Source organism: Xiphophorus maculatus, chromosome 20 (assembly GCF_002775205.1).
Source record: "Xiphophorus maculatus strain JP 163 A chromosome 20, X_maculatus-5.0-male, whole genome shotgun sequence".
In the NCBI taxonomy this organism is placed as follows: domain Eukaryota; kingdom Metazoa; phylum Chordata; class Actinopteri; order Cyprinodontiformes; family Poeciliidae; genus Xiphophorus; species Xiphophorus maculatus.
Genome location: NC_036462.1, coordinates 11,385,836 through 11,400,669, shown reverse-complemented (window position 1 = coordinate 11,400,669; position 14,834 = coordinate 11,385,836). Strand labels below are relative to the sequence as shown.

The window sequence follows — 14,834 nt, the reverse complement described above, 5'->3', positions numbered from 1 at the left end:
CAAAAAAAACTTGACTGTTGTTAAGTGACAAATTAATTGTCATTATTCAAATGTCTTTGGTTCAGTTTATCTACCCACACCAGGGCCTGCTTTACTGGTAGACTAGTGGGTTCAGGACAGTGCTTAAATCAAACCTGTTAGACAATATCAAATTGGCATAAAAGTTATAAACAAGATAATTTTCACTTGAATAAAAGAAAACATGTTTAAGAACAGGTCAGAAACAAAGTCATTGATATCTATCAGTCCAGAAAGAGTTACAAAGCCATTTTAAGGCTTTGAGACTCCAACAAACAGTAAGAGCCGTAAAAGCTTCCCAGGAGTCATCAGCCTTCCAAAGTTACATTGAGGGCACTCAAATGACTTATTCAGGAGGTTAGAAAAGAACCACAAACATCTAAAGCAACTATGGCCTCACTTTCCATATTTGAGGTCAGTATTCATGCTTCAACAATGAGAAAAAAAATAAAAATAAAAAAAATTTAAAAATGGCATACATGGGAGAGTTCTAAGGGTGAACTCACTGACAAAAAAATGACTAATCTCAAATTTGCACAATAAACATATTGACAATCCCCAAGAGTTTGTTGAAAAAAAAAATCAGTTTATTGAAAATATAAACAAAGAGGTATTTTGAAAGTGTGTCCCACATTTCAACTGGCATAAAATTAACACATTATTTTTCTGTCCTCAGTTGTAGATGTATGGGAAAAACTCCAACTCTGAAAGTTTGCCTCTGTCACAGTTTTAGGCATTCTAGACTTGAAAGTTGCTGGAGTCCTATACTCCCAATTTTTCGACTTTATCTCCTACAAACTTTATCTTCAAATAATGCTCCATTAAATACAACTTGGAAGTCCAAAGCTTTGTTTTTTGTAAATCTAAATTTCATTTGAACTTTAGAAATTAATTATTTAAGCAGCTTGTTTGAGATACTGTACTAGACTTGAACTGTATTGATCCCACAGTGATAAATTCACTTGTAATGGCATCATACTCAGAATAATAAAATGCAAGTGAATGACACAGACAATAGAATAACAGAAATAAGTAAATTTACAAAACTCCAACAAAATATACAAGTATATGACCATTGCACAGACCCCTCTTATTGCTTGGAGATAAGGACATACGTAAAACTTTAAAAAATGCTTTAAGCTGATTGGTTTAAGTAAACATTAAGATTACACTGAAGTCTACTATTCTATATTACTGACTATATTTCTGCATTTATTTTCAGTTGATGAAACATTTCATCATGTCTATATATGGAAAATTTGCCATCTCCCTTGAGAACTGGAACTTATAGATCATTATAACATGGCCTATACAGACTTGCAGTTGAAACTTTGCATGGTGCTACTTTAGAATACCCTCCCGAGGGGAACGCTCTGAAGTCTTAATGATTCCTTTTTTGGTGTCCACTACTTTGATTTGGTCCACCTGGGTGCCTGGATGATAAATGACTCTACCTTGGTGGGATAAGCTGGAAGACTGGATGGTTTGTTCCACTTCCCTGTTCACAACTACCATTCCACTTCGTCGCATCATTTACACACACGACTAAAAAGTTGCTTTCTATTAAGAGACAGGATAATGGGCAAAATGAAGGTCAATATTCATACAAGGAAAGTATTGCTGTATGAATCTTCCATTTTTTTCAACACACTGAAAGACAAGAAACCGCATAAAAAGGAAAAAAGACGTTCTGTTTATATTCGATTTTTTTTAGAGGTAAATGAGTTATCTCAGTTTTGTCTATGCCACATTTGTCTGCAGCAACATCAAAGCAAAATGGCACTGCCTATGAAAATGTGAATGCAGCAATACACTGTGTATGGATCATCAGTTTCTATGCACAGAGGCCAAAGTAATGGTACTGTGACAGCCATAAAAGGGAAGCTGACATCTCAGTCTTAAAACAGCCTCTTTTCAATTTTTATATTGGCTGTAAAAGCCCAAACTGCAGAACAGCTGTAAGAACATGGAATTAGACTCTCAGTTTCTCTGATGAAAACAGACAATTGAAGAAAAAAAAAGAACCATGATTTGTTTCTTCTAAGTTATACTACTGCATGTACTTTATCTTAAGTAGTAGTAGGAACATGGCCCAGCACTAAAGGTGGCTGGCATCAGCTAGTTGCATGGCAGAGTGTATTCCCCCCTCCCCAACAACAATAAAAAAAATGTTCTGGCTTAGACTCCTATCTAAAACTCAGCTCACCCTCACTTATCTTTTCTGCATGCAAATCTGTGCTGTCCTGTCAGTGGTGAAGGGTTGGAGTACATCAAGGAGATGGTGTTAGTTGACTACAGGACAGACACACGTAGATGTCATCAACTGTACACACAAACTCACACCATAGGTCATTTTAAAATCTTAAATTAACATGCATAGTTTTGGACTGTAGGAGGAGAAGTATCCTGAGAAAACCCACGCATGCACAAGGAGAACATTCAAACTCCTCATAGAAATCCTCCAGCAGAGACCCAACCTTTTAAGGAACCAGTTCTAACATCACACCACTGCACAGGCTGGCCTTAAATGCTTCCCCAGTATTAAAAAAGTACACTATATTCCTTACATGCTTTCTGGATATTAACTTCCTAGGCTAAGGGTGCTCTTACCACCACAGAAGAGTTGTAATGCTATTCAGGATGGAATTGCCATGCTTTTATTCTATCCATATATATTATTCATTTTATTACAACTAAGCCATAAAATGGTTTATGGGCAGAGCACCAAATGTGACAAGCCCTCTCCCATTCAGCTCATCTGAAGAATAACTGAGCTGCTTCAGCACTTGTGACTGACCATGACAAAACCAGGAACACGTTATTTACAGATTATGAAAGTGTGGATTCTACGTTTTCTAAAGATGTCAAACATAAAGAACTAAATAAACTGAAGAAGATATTGCCATTTGAATGTTGACATGTTCCTATTATGAGATACCCAGGGATGTTAATTAATGCTGTTCATTCACATTACTTTGTTATAGCCCCACACCACAGCATTGACTGTCAACAGATGTTATTGGAAATGTGTGTAGACACCTTTTCTTTTCTTTTGACTGGCGTATATGGTTATGGCTTATACGTTTTAAGCTTTTGTCTCTTGTTTCAATAAAACTATGAGCTTCTGTCTTGTGAGCCTTTGTCATGGGGTCATTTGTGAACCCTGAACTTCAGTGTCATTAAATCATGCCTAATCACACAAGTGGTATAAATATATTGCATTTGGCCCAAATGTGGCACAGATACAGAATTCTTATTTCATTTTTTGGCCGAATTGACCCTGACCTGAACTGGATCAGAGATTTTTCCAGGTGTCAGGGAGGGTCATGATCCCAGCATAGTGCAGAACTGGTGCATGTGCAGTCATCTCCTCTGAGTGTGATGTGGATCTGGTGACTGGTACATGGATTTTACCCACATCTGAATGCTGTCTGAGACAAGACCCACCCGGTCACTGTCATAGCGTACTCAACCCAGCCGCAGTGACACAGTGCAGGGCTGGGCAGACCCTGATCTGTGTGCCGAAAGTGTCATGCAGAATTTCACGCTTCATGTGACAGGTTCCATGTAGAGTGCAGTGGAACAGACTTAACCATGCGATGGACAACAAAGCCTTTCAAATCCATCACATAAGTTTTAAGTACATTTCACAAAATAATATTTAGTGCTATGTATAATAATTGTGTTTAGAAAACAGAAAAAGTTCTGAAAGTCACTCCATGAAAAACTGAAAAGTTTTCCTGCAGACTTAAAGTGCATCCGGTTATCTAAGTGGTCCTATTATCTGCTGCTCTCTTGCTGTTACTAAAGAGTCCTTTGTACATAAACTCTGGAGAAAGTTTGCAGCTGCACAACAGTATACCAACTGGAAAATTCTCTTTTCTTCTCTCTTAGCTTCTAATGTTGTGTTTGATAGTTATAGCTTCTATTCAAATCAGCAGCTTATTGACCGAGATCAATAGCAAAAGACCAGCCAATCAAAGATGGTATGTGGGTTTCCCCCACACTGCAAAACAGTAAAAATAAAGTTAACATTTTAAAGACCCCTTTAAAAGAACTAGAATGGTTTCTTCATGACTTCTTATTTTCCAATAATTAAAACTGATGATTTTCTCAGAAATTTCTGCTCTGGGAACTTGTTCTTGATTTTTTCTGTTGTACATCACATTTTTGTAGACAAAAAATTAATGCCAATATTTTTGATCAAGGTTAATTAATTGCTGGAGCATGATGAAATAAATTGCATCGGAAATAGATGGGTTTTTTTCTATATGAAGCAGGTCTCATTTGTGCCATAATTTTGACAGAGACACTGCCTTGTTATGCATTGACAAGGAGCAGATGAGCAGAAGCAGCTTTTGCAGCTGGTGGCTCAGGATTATTCTGTTTTTAAAAAAAAATAATAAAAACATTCAGTAAAACAAATTTACATGAGTAGGCTCCACATGAATATATTCTTCAGCAAGTCTTTGCATCAACTGAGTGCAAAAGCACAAAACCATTTTCACACCTCACTTAAGATCACACAGCCACAAGAAAACTCCCTGCCCTCAAATCTAGGTTCAAACCAACAACAGAACTACATTACATGTCCTGCATTTCCAAACTTTATAGTTATAAGCCAATTTATGAACAGTGTAGTTTTTTTTACAAGTAATACATTCATTAATACTTCTTTATCAAACTAAAAAGATGCCCCTTAAAAATCAAAGAAACACATTCTTCACATACCTACTTAGAAATAAAAGTACATTTAGTACATCAGCTTTACATGTCCAGGTTCCACATTCAAATTTTAAATTATTGTTGTAGAGAAAGCAGGTTAAATAAAAAGACAGCCTTTTACCTTAACTTGCATTTAAATTACAGATATGTTACGACTTCCCTCCAGACCCGTCTTCTCCTTGGTGAAATTAAAGCTGCAGTATGTAACTTTTATAAAAAATATATATTTTTACATATTTGTTAAAACTGCCATTATGTGGTGAAAGTATGGCATGAGAGATAATCTCTGAAATATTTATTGTCTCTGCCTTCTCCCAGTGCTATCTAGAAACAACCAGTGAGAAGCAGAAGGCTTCTGACTGTCATAATCTCGTGTGATAATCCCAATCACATGAGATTGTGATTATTAATCACAGTCTCATGTGGCTGCTCATCCTTCCTCCCCCTTGCTCTGTGCTATGCTGCAGCTAAAACAGTCTGTTGTGAATGCTAAGTCTAGCTAGCATAGCTATTATGGCAGATAAACAGTTTTCCTGTAACAAAAAGTTGTTTCTCTCCCTTTAGCACAGCAGTGAGTGAGGTTGATTGACAGCGCTATCACCCTCCTCCTAGATCTGATTGGTTGTTTTTGGCCTGAATGTTGTATTACTTTAGCTAGCAATAGTTGCTCAGGGAGGAGGTGGAGGAGATTAATCTTTTCACAGATTATCTGTCTCATAACAAACCGTCTCAACATGGTGAGAGCTTTAATAAATAAAGAGAAAACATATTTTTTATTAATGTTATATACTGCAGCTTGAATGAAATGCAACTACATATTATTTTTGGAAAAGTCTGGTTTGCTTTATTTATATTTTGCATGTTGCCTATGCAACTAATTAAAAAAAATGTAAGCAACCTATTTGCATACAGCATGCCTGGCCCGACGGCATGGGTGGGCATTGGGGGCAAGCTGTTTGTTGTTTTTACCTTAGAGTAGCCAACTCTCTGGTAGTTCTATAACAGAAAGTTATAGAAATAACTCTCTGTTATTCCTATAACTCTCTGTATAGGAATAACATATACTTGATACCCTCAAGTAGTAGGGTATCAAACTACTTGATACAGTAGTTTGATACCCTGCTGTATCAAATACTGTAATATTTGATACAGTAGGGGTTTCCGCACTGCCCATATCCGTGTCACCTTTTTCAGCAGTTAAAACTGTTTAATCCTTTGTTAACACGTCGCAACCTGTTTTTCTGAGCCGCGTACAAATGCAACATGAACCTTGAGACGCTCGCGCTGGATTTACAGCTGTGCGGCAGTGACAGAGACTTGCTGCTGCTGTGCAGAGTTACGCAGGAGCTGCTAGAATCATGGCAGCAAACCAGCAAAACGCAAAGAACTTTGCACAGTTTTTTCCCCAAACTAACCGACTGAGTTGAGTAATGCTGTTGGATAGACTTAGACTTAGACTGACTTTATTATCATTTTGCATGCACAGGGTGTATACAGGTATTGTTAGCTAAATGATGACTAGCTAATAACAACAGTACAGATACACAACCCTAATTTTTTGGGAACTTCATTTCATGCTCTTAGAAACTTTAAATATTTTTGGGTCTGATGTTTACATCTTTTAATACACAATTGAGTAGAAATGGATACTCAGACTGACCCCCCCCACCCCCCACCCCCCCAAAAAAAGAAAAAAAACAAGCAAAAAAAAAACACTATAACATGTTACTGCTTAAGCTAACAACTAATGTAACCTTTTCTGGCCTCATTGACTAACTATTCAACTTATCCCTCTGTCTTTTGCTTTCAATCTCTCTCAATCATTAGGAATAATCATGACAGCAGTAGCAGATTTGGACCGCGAGACACAGGATCGTTATGAGTTGGTCGTCAAGGCAACAGACATGGCAGGACAAATGGGTGGTCTCTCCGGCTCCACCACGGTGACCATAGTGATCACAGACGTTAATGACAACCCACCACGCTTTCCACAGAGTGAGTGTTTCCCGCACATTCTCTTACTTTAGACTTTAAAAGAGATGGTCGTGTAGGAGGAGAAAAGAAAGCAGTTGGAAATAGCTGACTGACTTTTCTCTGGAAAGAGAAATGAGAGCATAATAAAAAGACAATGTGAAAACCTGCAGGCCATTGACACCAATAGGTAGTTTCATGAGGGGCCTGGGAAAAATCGCTTAAATTAAATTTATGGGCCATTTCAGCCCCACAAAAAGGTGTCATAACAATGGTGGAGAATTGATCGGCATAACTGCTTATTTATCTATATACTTTTTTAAAACATGTCATGTACAAGACCTTGCAAAATACCCCTTGAACTATTTCCTATTTTGTGAAACCTCTCCCAAATCTTATTGGTATTTGGTTGTGAGTGTTCAGGATGAAGAGCACTGTTAGTTTCTCTCAACACAGATTTTCTCATCTTGGCCAAAAGTTTAATTTCAGTCTCATCTGACCAGACTGTGTTCTTTCACATGTTTGCTGTGTCTACTACATGGCTTTTGGCAAACACCCCTAGTACTCCTACTCTTTTTTATTTTTATTTTAAATTTTTCTTCTTTCTCACACACAGTTAAGTCCAAAACTATTCATAATTATGGCAGAGATATGGATTTTTTTTTCTTGTTGGAGAAGAAAGAGAAAAGATAATCAAACAATGTATTAAAGTATTTGCATTTATCATTCATATCTTTTCCAAAACTCAACAGTGAATAATTTACGGCTTACTTGTATGAAGAGAGCACAACTAATAATAGTCCTACTAACAGACTGAAGTAAATACTGGATTATGTTAAGGGCTTATAATAAAAGAGGCTTTATTTTTAAACACAATTGAAAACCATTAATCATTTTCTCTCTACTTCATACTTAAAAACTACTGTACTTTGTAATCACCTATAATGCTGATATAATTTTAGTGGCATTATCTGAATGTGCTCTCAAAATGTTGTCATTCCATATTTTTTTTTTTTTTTTTTTTTTTAAAGGTTTTATTGGCTCTAGTGGCCTTTATTTGATAGTTAATTGACAGGAAAGTGGGTAATGAGAGAAGGGGGAAGACATGCGGCAAAGGTTGCCACGGCGGGAATCGAACCTGCAACAGCCACGTCGAGGACTAAAGCCTCCTCATGTGGGTTGTGCTTAACCCCTGCGCCACCACAGCACACCCCCATTCCATATTTTTAATAAAAAATCTATGAGTCTATTGGTAAATCATATTTTTATACTAATCATTATAAAAATACTATTTTATGCACATCATTATATGATATGATGTGTATAAAAATACACATCATATTTTTATAGACGTGTACATTTGTAGAAGCAATTCACTTTTCTAATACTGTATATGTCTCATCCTTAAAGGAAAGAAAATGCATTTACCAAAACATTGTACTTTTCTTTCTGGATATTATTTAATTTATTTTGCATTAAATTTTTTTAGATAAACTAGCACTTTAACCCTATAAATAGTATTACATTTGATTAAGCCAATGTGCAAGCAGTCTATTTGACAGTGAGTGATATGTATTCACACACCTTTTCATATTTGTGTATGAATCACTTTTTTCATCTCAGTAAATCATATTTACTCAGTCAGAGTGATAAGCCCTGCAGACTTATAGTGCCTCCACTGCTGAATGTTGGGAAACAGAATCTGGAATACAGTTCTATAAATCAGTTACACAAAAGGATGACATACAGTATGATGTATGTAAGATCTCAGATGTCTTCTGTTCCTGTAACAATCATATTTCATCTTCCTGCTGTTTATCTAGTTCATAATGATCAGTGGAAGAAATTATACATTTTTATTGCACACTCTTGACATTTTAGCAGAATTATTGGGTTTAGTCTGGCAAAATATAAAAGCACACTCTGAAGCAATTATTTTATAATACCAAATGGAAAATATATAGGACTGGTAAAAAAAATGCCTAAGCTAAATAAAGCTTTAAGATGGATGTTATTAACCAAAATTTGCATGTCTTAACATGTCATTGGTATCATTGGTATGATCCTATTTTCTTTCTTTTCTCAGTCATTTTTCTTATTTATTAAAGCTATTTACTCCCTCCATCAACTACTCTTGATAGCCTGCCTATGACTATCAAACTCTTCTAATTCTGGTGCTTTCCTCTTCATTTCTGCATAACATTTGCACCTTCATTCTTTTTTGTGGTGTTTTATATAATGCCATCAATACGAGATGTATATGCTTTCTCCCTCCGGCCACCTCCTCCCTCTACCAGAGATGTACCAGTTTTCGGTGTCAGAAGGGGCAGCTGTGGGGACACCGGTTGGGCGCGTCATTGCTACTGATGCAGACATGGGGGAGAACACAGATATGAGCTATCTGATCATTGACGAAGGAGATCTCTTCAAGGTCACTACAGATGTTGAAACACAGGAAGCTGTTGTCTCCATCAAAAAGGTACATCTGAATTAAAGCAGTTCTGCTGCAGTGTTTCTGTTTACTACTGGTTTTATTTTAAATGAAAGGAACATGATGTAGGCATTTTTCATGTGTGCTAGTAAAATTAATGAGAAAATTCCTATTAGTTGTAATATGTCTTATTTATAGACTATATTACATAGGAACATGATTTTATTCACATTCTAGTGATATTTCTGCCTATTGTAGTTTCTGCTAACAATACCATATAGGATGATTTTTTTGTAATGTCTTATTATTCATTATTTGCAAGAATGGTTTTGTACTGGGAGAGGACGAAGTAAGATTTGCAGTAATTAGACATAAACAGCAACCACCATGTTGCTTTTAAATCCTGTGTCTAATGTTATTAATAATATACACAAAGTACACATTATCTTCACATGAATAAAAGAAAAGCAACTTACTGATATTATTGAATTAGTAGGAAAGTGATTATCTCTAGAAAGGATAATGGGAAACTACATGTTCCAGTGAATCATGAAAAAAGCCCAGACTGTGTTCAATACATTATGAAGCAGTGTCAGTTATAAAGGGTAAAATATGCTTACTTCAGGGATTTTTTGCTATTAAACCATTAACTTTATTAACTAGATTAGATTTGTTGCCGTGAGCATTACCTAAAGGCAAAAAATGAGCTGTAAGCAATGGTCAAATACCTTAACAGGGGTAAAAACAGTCTTTCTTTTCCCCACACTACTGGCACAGTGCCACCAACAGTCTTGGAATCTATGCTAATTCCTGTATAAAAATTACAGTGCCACCATCCCTGGTGAAGATGTGTAAAGGCTTTCAAATAAATGATCTTGTATGCAATAGCAAAGGTTTTCACATATTTTTTTAAATTTGACATTTAAAGTAAGTGTAAAGTTTTTTTTTTCTTTGTTTTTTTTTCAACTTGGATAATTGTGCTGTCATGTGGGAATAAAGTTTTTAAAAACATTGGTAATGTGGGTCCAGGTAATGTTGGCGATTTTATGAAACATCTATACCTGTGATATCTTTGAAGTAGGTATGTGCTCCCAATCAGCATATTGCATTTAATTTTAGAACAATATAGTTTAATTCACTTTTATTTTTCTGCATCAGGATCAGGTATATTAACTTTCCATGACTTCGTCACGTTCATGTTCAGTACAGTACAAGGCTGTACTGTACTGCCTTGATTCTGTATCTCACAGATACAGAATGCCTTGATTCTGTATCTCACAGATACAGAATCTGTGAGATTCTGTATGGTCAAAGATCCCTCTGTATGCTCCGATCTTGTAAAATGTTATAGTAGAATACTAAGTGCTTTCTTATTGACAGAAACATACCTGTAGTGATTTTGTTAAAGTTATTTTTATGACATAAAATCTGAAGACATAATAAAAATAAGTCACATGTATTTAAAAAAAAATATTTTGACATTGTTCTGCTTCAATAAAAGACTAATTTATTTTAAGCCTTTTGCACAACTTTACTAATAGGTGCTAACAAATGTGGATTGCAGCCAATCAGTATTTGAAAGAACATTTCTTTGTAACGATAAATTTTGATGTGTTGAACATGCATTTTTTTGTTTTTGTTTTTTTTGTCAGCCGCTGAACTTCGAGAGCAAGAGGATCCATAGTGTTATTGTGGAGGCAGTAAATAAACACGTTGATTCTCGCTTTGTTGACCTGGGCTCTTTCCGAGATCAGACAATCGTTAAAGTGACTGTGTGGGATATTGATGAGCCACCCATCTTTCTACCAGCGGAAGGTGCTGTCATGGAAGTCCAGGAGGATGCTAAAGTTGGATCTCTCATTGGCGTTGTTACGGCCAGGGATCCAGATGTGATGAACAAACCTGTGAGGTATGAAAGAGATAATTCTCCCCTAACTTGATGAATTCTCCCTACATTTAATACATAAAGGACTGAGTAATGTACAGAAGTTTTTTAGACTTTTTTCACAGTTCACTTGTGTTTTATTGACTTAGTTCTGTACCCTGGAGATTCCCTCTAATAAATTAAAGTACAATTTTTTCATGCACATGTCTGAACACCCATTCATTCGTTGGGACTGATTTTTTAAATTTTCCTAAGGTCAATATATTAGAGTGTTATCTCTTGTTTCTACAACTTAATTTCAAATGCTTGCGCTTGAGCATCAGAGACAGTTAAATCTGTTTGGTCATCCATTCTGTCCCAGAGACACACCTCCTGGAGGGAGATGTGTAACGTTAAATAGGGTAGAATAGAATTTCGTTAGATTTGTCTCAGAAGTTGCTGTATAGATACAGGAATTATGCTACACATAAGCTGAGTGTGTCCTAGTTGCAAGTTGTAAAACTGATGGGAATTGCTGTTTGTTGTGGTTCTATCTATAATTATTGATACAAGCTGATTATAATGTATTTCTCTCAATTTTATGTTTTCCAATACTAATGAAACAGGTTTGGAAATTTGAGTTGTATAGTACTGTACAGTGTGCTTAACTTGTTTTACAGGGATGGTATTTTGTAAAATTGGCTTTTTGGAGCTTCACATCGAGTCATATTGTTATTATTGTTCCTATGATTATTTCATGCATGTTTGAGAAATCTTTTAATCTCCCCTGGTAGCAATCCTGAAAACAAGTGGTGTAACCGAGCACAGCCATTTCGACGAAGCTCCTCCTTGGAGCTGCAGTCCCCAAGCAGAGCTTCTGCATTACACAGCAGGCGTCCCCCATGACTCCTCTACTCAGCTCCTTCAGACTAGCGGTAGCAGAAATTGGAAAACACCAGTTGGAACTTTGCCTCTGCAGAGCTCATCACAGGAACTACTTCTCAGTGAAACATTGGTTAAAATGTTGTCAAATGCTTGACAGAGGAATGCTGTGATGACACCCTGAAGGCAGAGAGTCTGAAAGAGCAGGAGCTTCTTAAAGAGAGAGAAATTCAAGGTGTTATATTGCGTTACGTTACATTTGATATATACAGCATTTTTATAACAGTTAACGGTAACAGCGAGTTACTGATTAGTTACTTGATTGTGCCATAAAATGACATTATATGCCTAGAATAAACATAATTCTGCTTCTTTAACATCTTAAGTGCCATGAAATAGTTTATATCTACCACCTGCTGCAGCCATATTGTGTAGCAAACCTGAGGCTGCTGGAAAACCACTTACTTTCCCAGAATTCTAATTTAAGGGGTGTTCTTGTTGTATTTTCAACTCTGACCTTAAAAAATAAAAATCAAAAATGTACAAACAGTAACTGCTTCTTTTCGAAATCCCAACACCCAATTTCACATACTACATTTTCTAAACAGCCTTCTAAAATAATTTGCTTTGTAGACCTATGTTGTTATAGAAATAAAAAATCAGCTGTCCTTAGCTGACACACAAAAATAGGACCCAAGGTTTCTGCCTGTTAAAAATTTTATAGGTTCCATTTAAAGAAATGTAATTTATTGGATGGAATTATTATCAATCAATCAATCAATCAAATTTTATTTGTATAGCACATTTCAGCAGCAAGACATTTCAAAGTGCTTTACATCATTACAAACACAGAATCACAATGCAATATAGAATCAATCATTAAGACAAGTTACATCAATAAATGTGTAATTGATTACATTTCAAATACAATTCTAAATAGGTGGGTTTTCAGTTGAGATTTAAAAGAAGTCAGTGTTTCAGCTGTTTTACAGTTTTCTGGAAGTTTGTTCCAAATTTGTGGTGCATAGATGCTGAAAGCTGCTTCTCCTCGTTTGGTTCTGGTTCTGGGGTTGCAGAGCAGACCAGAACCGGAAGACCTGAGAGGTCTGGAAGGTTGATACAATAAAAGCAGATCTTTAATGTATTGTGGTGCTAAGCCGTTCAGTGATTTATAAACTAACAACAGTATTTTAAAGTCTATTCTTTGAGCTACAGGGAGCCAGTGGAGGAACTTTAAAACTGGTGTTATGTTCTCTATCTTCCTGGTTTTAGTGAGAACGCGAGCAGCAGCATTCTGGATCATCTGCAGCTGTTTGATTGATTTGTTGGACAGACCTGTGAAGACGCTGTTGCAATAATCAATACGACTGAAGATGAACGCATGGATGAGTTTCTCTAGATCTGGCTGAGACATTAGTCCTTTAATCCTGGAAATGTTCTTCAGGTGATAGAAGGCCGACTTTGTGACTGTCTTTATGTGGCTCTGGGGGTTCAGGTCAGAGTCCATCACTACTCCCAGGTTTCGGGCCTGATCGCTGGTTTTCAGTTGTAATAGCTGAAGCTGTGCATTGACTCTAGATCGTTCCTCTTTAGGTCCAAAAATAATAACTTCAGTTTTGTTTCTGTTCAGCTGGAGAACGTTTTGGCACATCTACACATTTATCTGCTCTAAGCATCTGTTCAGTGATTGGATGGGCTCTGAGTCACCTGGTGACATCGTAATGTAGAGCTGTGTGTCATCTGCATAGTTATGGTAGCTAATATTATTTCCTGTTATAACCTGAGCTAGTGGGAGCATATAAATATTGAATTAAAGGGGTCCTAGGATGGAACCTTGGGGTACCCCACGTGTGACCTTTGACCTCTTTGATGAAAAGTTTTCAATTGAAACAAAGAAATCCCTGTTCTTTATGTAAGATTCAAACCAGTTAAGCACTGGACCGGAGAGTCCGACCCAACTCTCCAGTCGATTCAGTAATTATGAATATAAATATGCTTGATTTCTGAAAAAAACAACAACTCGTTTTTAATTTCTCATTATAATAAAGTGAAAATACAGGCAACGTTTTTATCTATTGAAAAGTACACCAATATCTTTGGTTTCTATGTGCTTTGAACTGTAATTGCAATGTGAGGAGAGGCTGTAGATAAAACTATAACAGTCTTATTAATACAACATAAACCAACACACAGGTCCCTAAGCATCACCTTGATTAAAAATGCATGACATCCAATGTTCCATGTATTATAGAACACCACACGATGGTACTGTTAAAATAGCTCTAGCTGAATGTATTTGGATAATGAGTACACCTGTGAGCTCATGTGTTGGAAAGAAAAAACTGTAAACTATGAATTAAATCATTAGAGGTTTGCAAGTTACAGAACCTGCTCTTTGGGATTAGGCAGCCATCACGTTTATACTCAAAACAATAATCCGTCTAGAGGGCAGTGTTTTATTGGTTATTGTTTGAAGGGCTTGCTTCAACAAGACCACCGTTATAGACTTTTGTAGTTGTAGAAAATAGCAAATAATTACTATTGTAGACAGAAATATATTATCTTACTATGGAGCTCTAAACACGGTAGCAATTCAGCCCAGCCTGTTCTTCTGGTAAGAACTATCTTATCCCTTTTGCTTTGATATACAGACACATAACTAGACCTCAGTCTTTTTCCAAGAGGGAACATTGTGAAAAACTAGTCACTTTAAAATATAGCAGCACTTTTACTTCACAGTTAAAGTAAATAGTTTGCACTTGCCTTACAACATGATATATATACACTGATGTTCTTCAAATGTAGGTGCAACCAATTTTACTGAGTAAAAGTCACAACACACTTGATTGCTCTCTCCATGAAGAATGCAGCAGCTAAACTTATTGTGAGATGTATTTTTATGACATAGGTCAGACAGGCATTTTCTTGCTTGTAATATTGTTT

General features: G+C 36.3%; 1 protein-coding gene across 2 annotated transcripts in view; it reads left to right on the top strand.

The window, feature by feature from the left end:
* Window positions 1–14,834, top strand: part of cdh22 (cadherin 22) — a 161,409-nt gene that overhangs the window by 107,725 nt on the left and 38,850 nt on the right. For both annotated transcript variants that reach the window (XM_005805248.2, XM_023325751.1), the window contains 3 exons: window positions 6,571–6,738; window positions 9,012–9,193; window positions 10,798–11,054. In XM_005805248.2, the coding sequence (XP_005805305.1) occupies window positions 6,571–6,738; window positions 9,012–9,193; window positions 10,798–11,054 (607 nt within the window). The remainder of the gene's footprint in view (window positions 1–6,570; window positions 6,739–9,011; window positions 9,194–10,797; window positions 11,055–14,834) is intronic.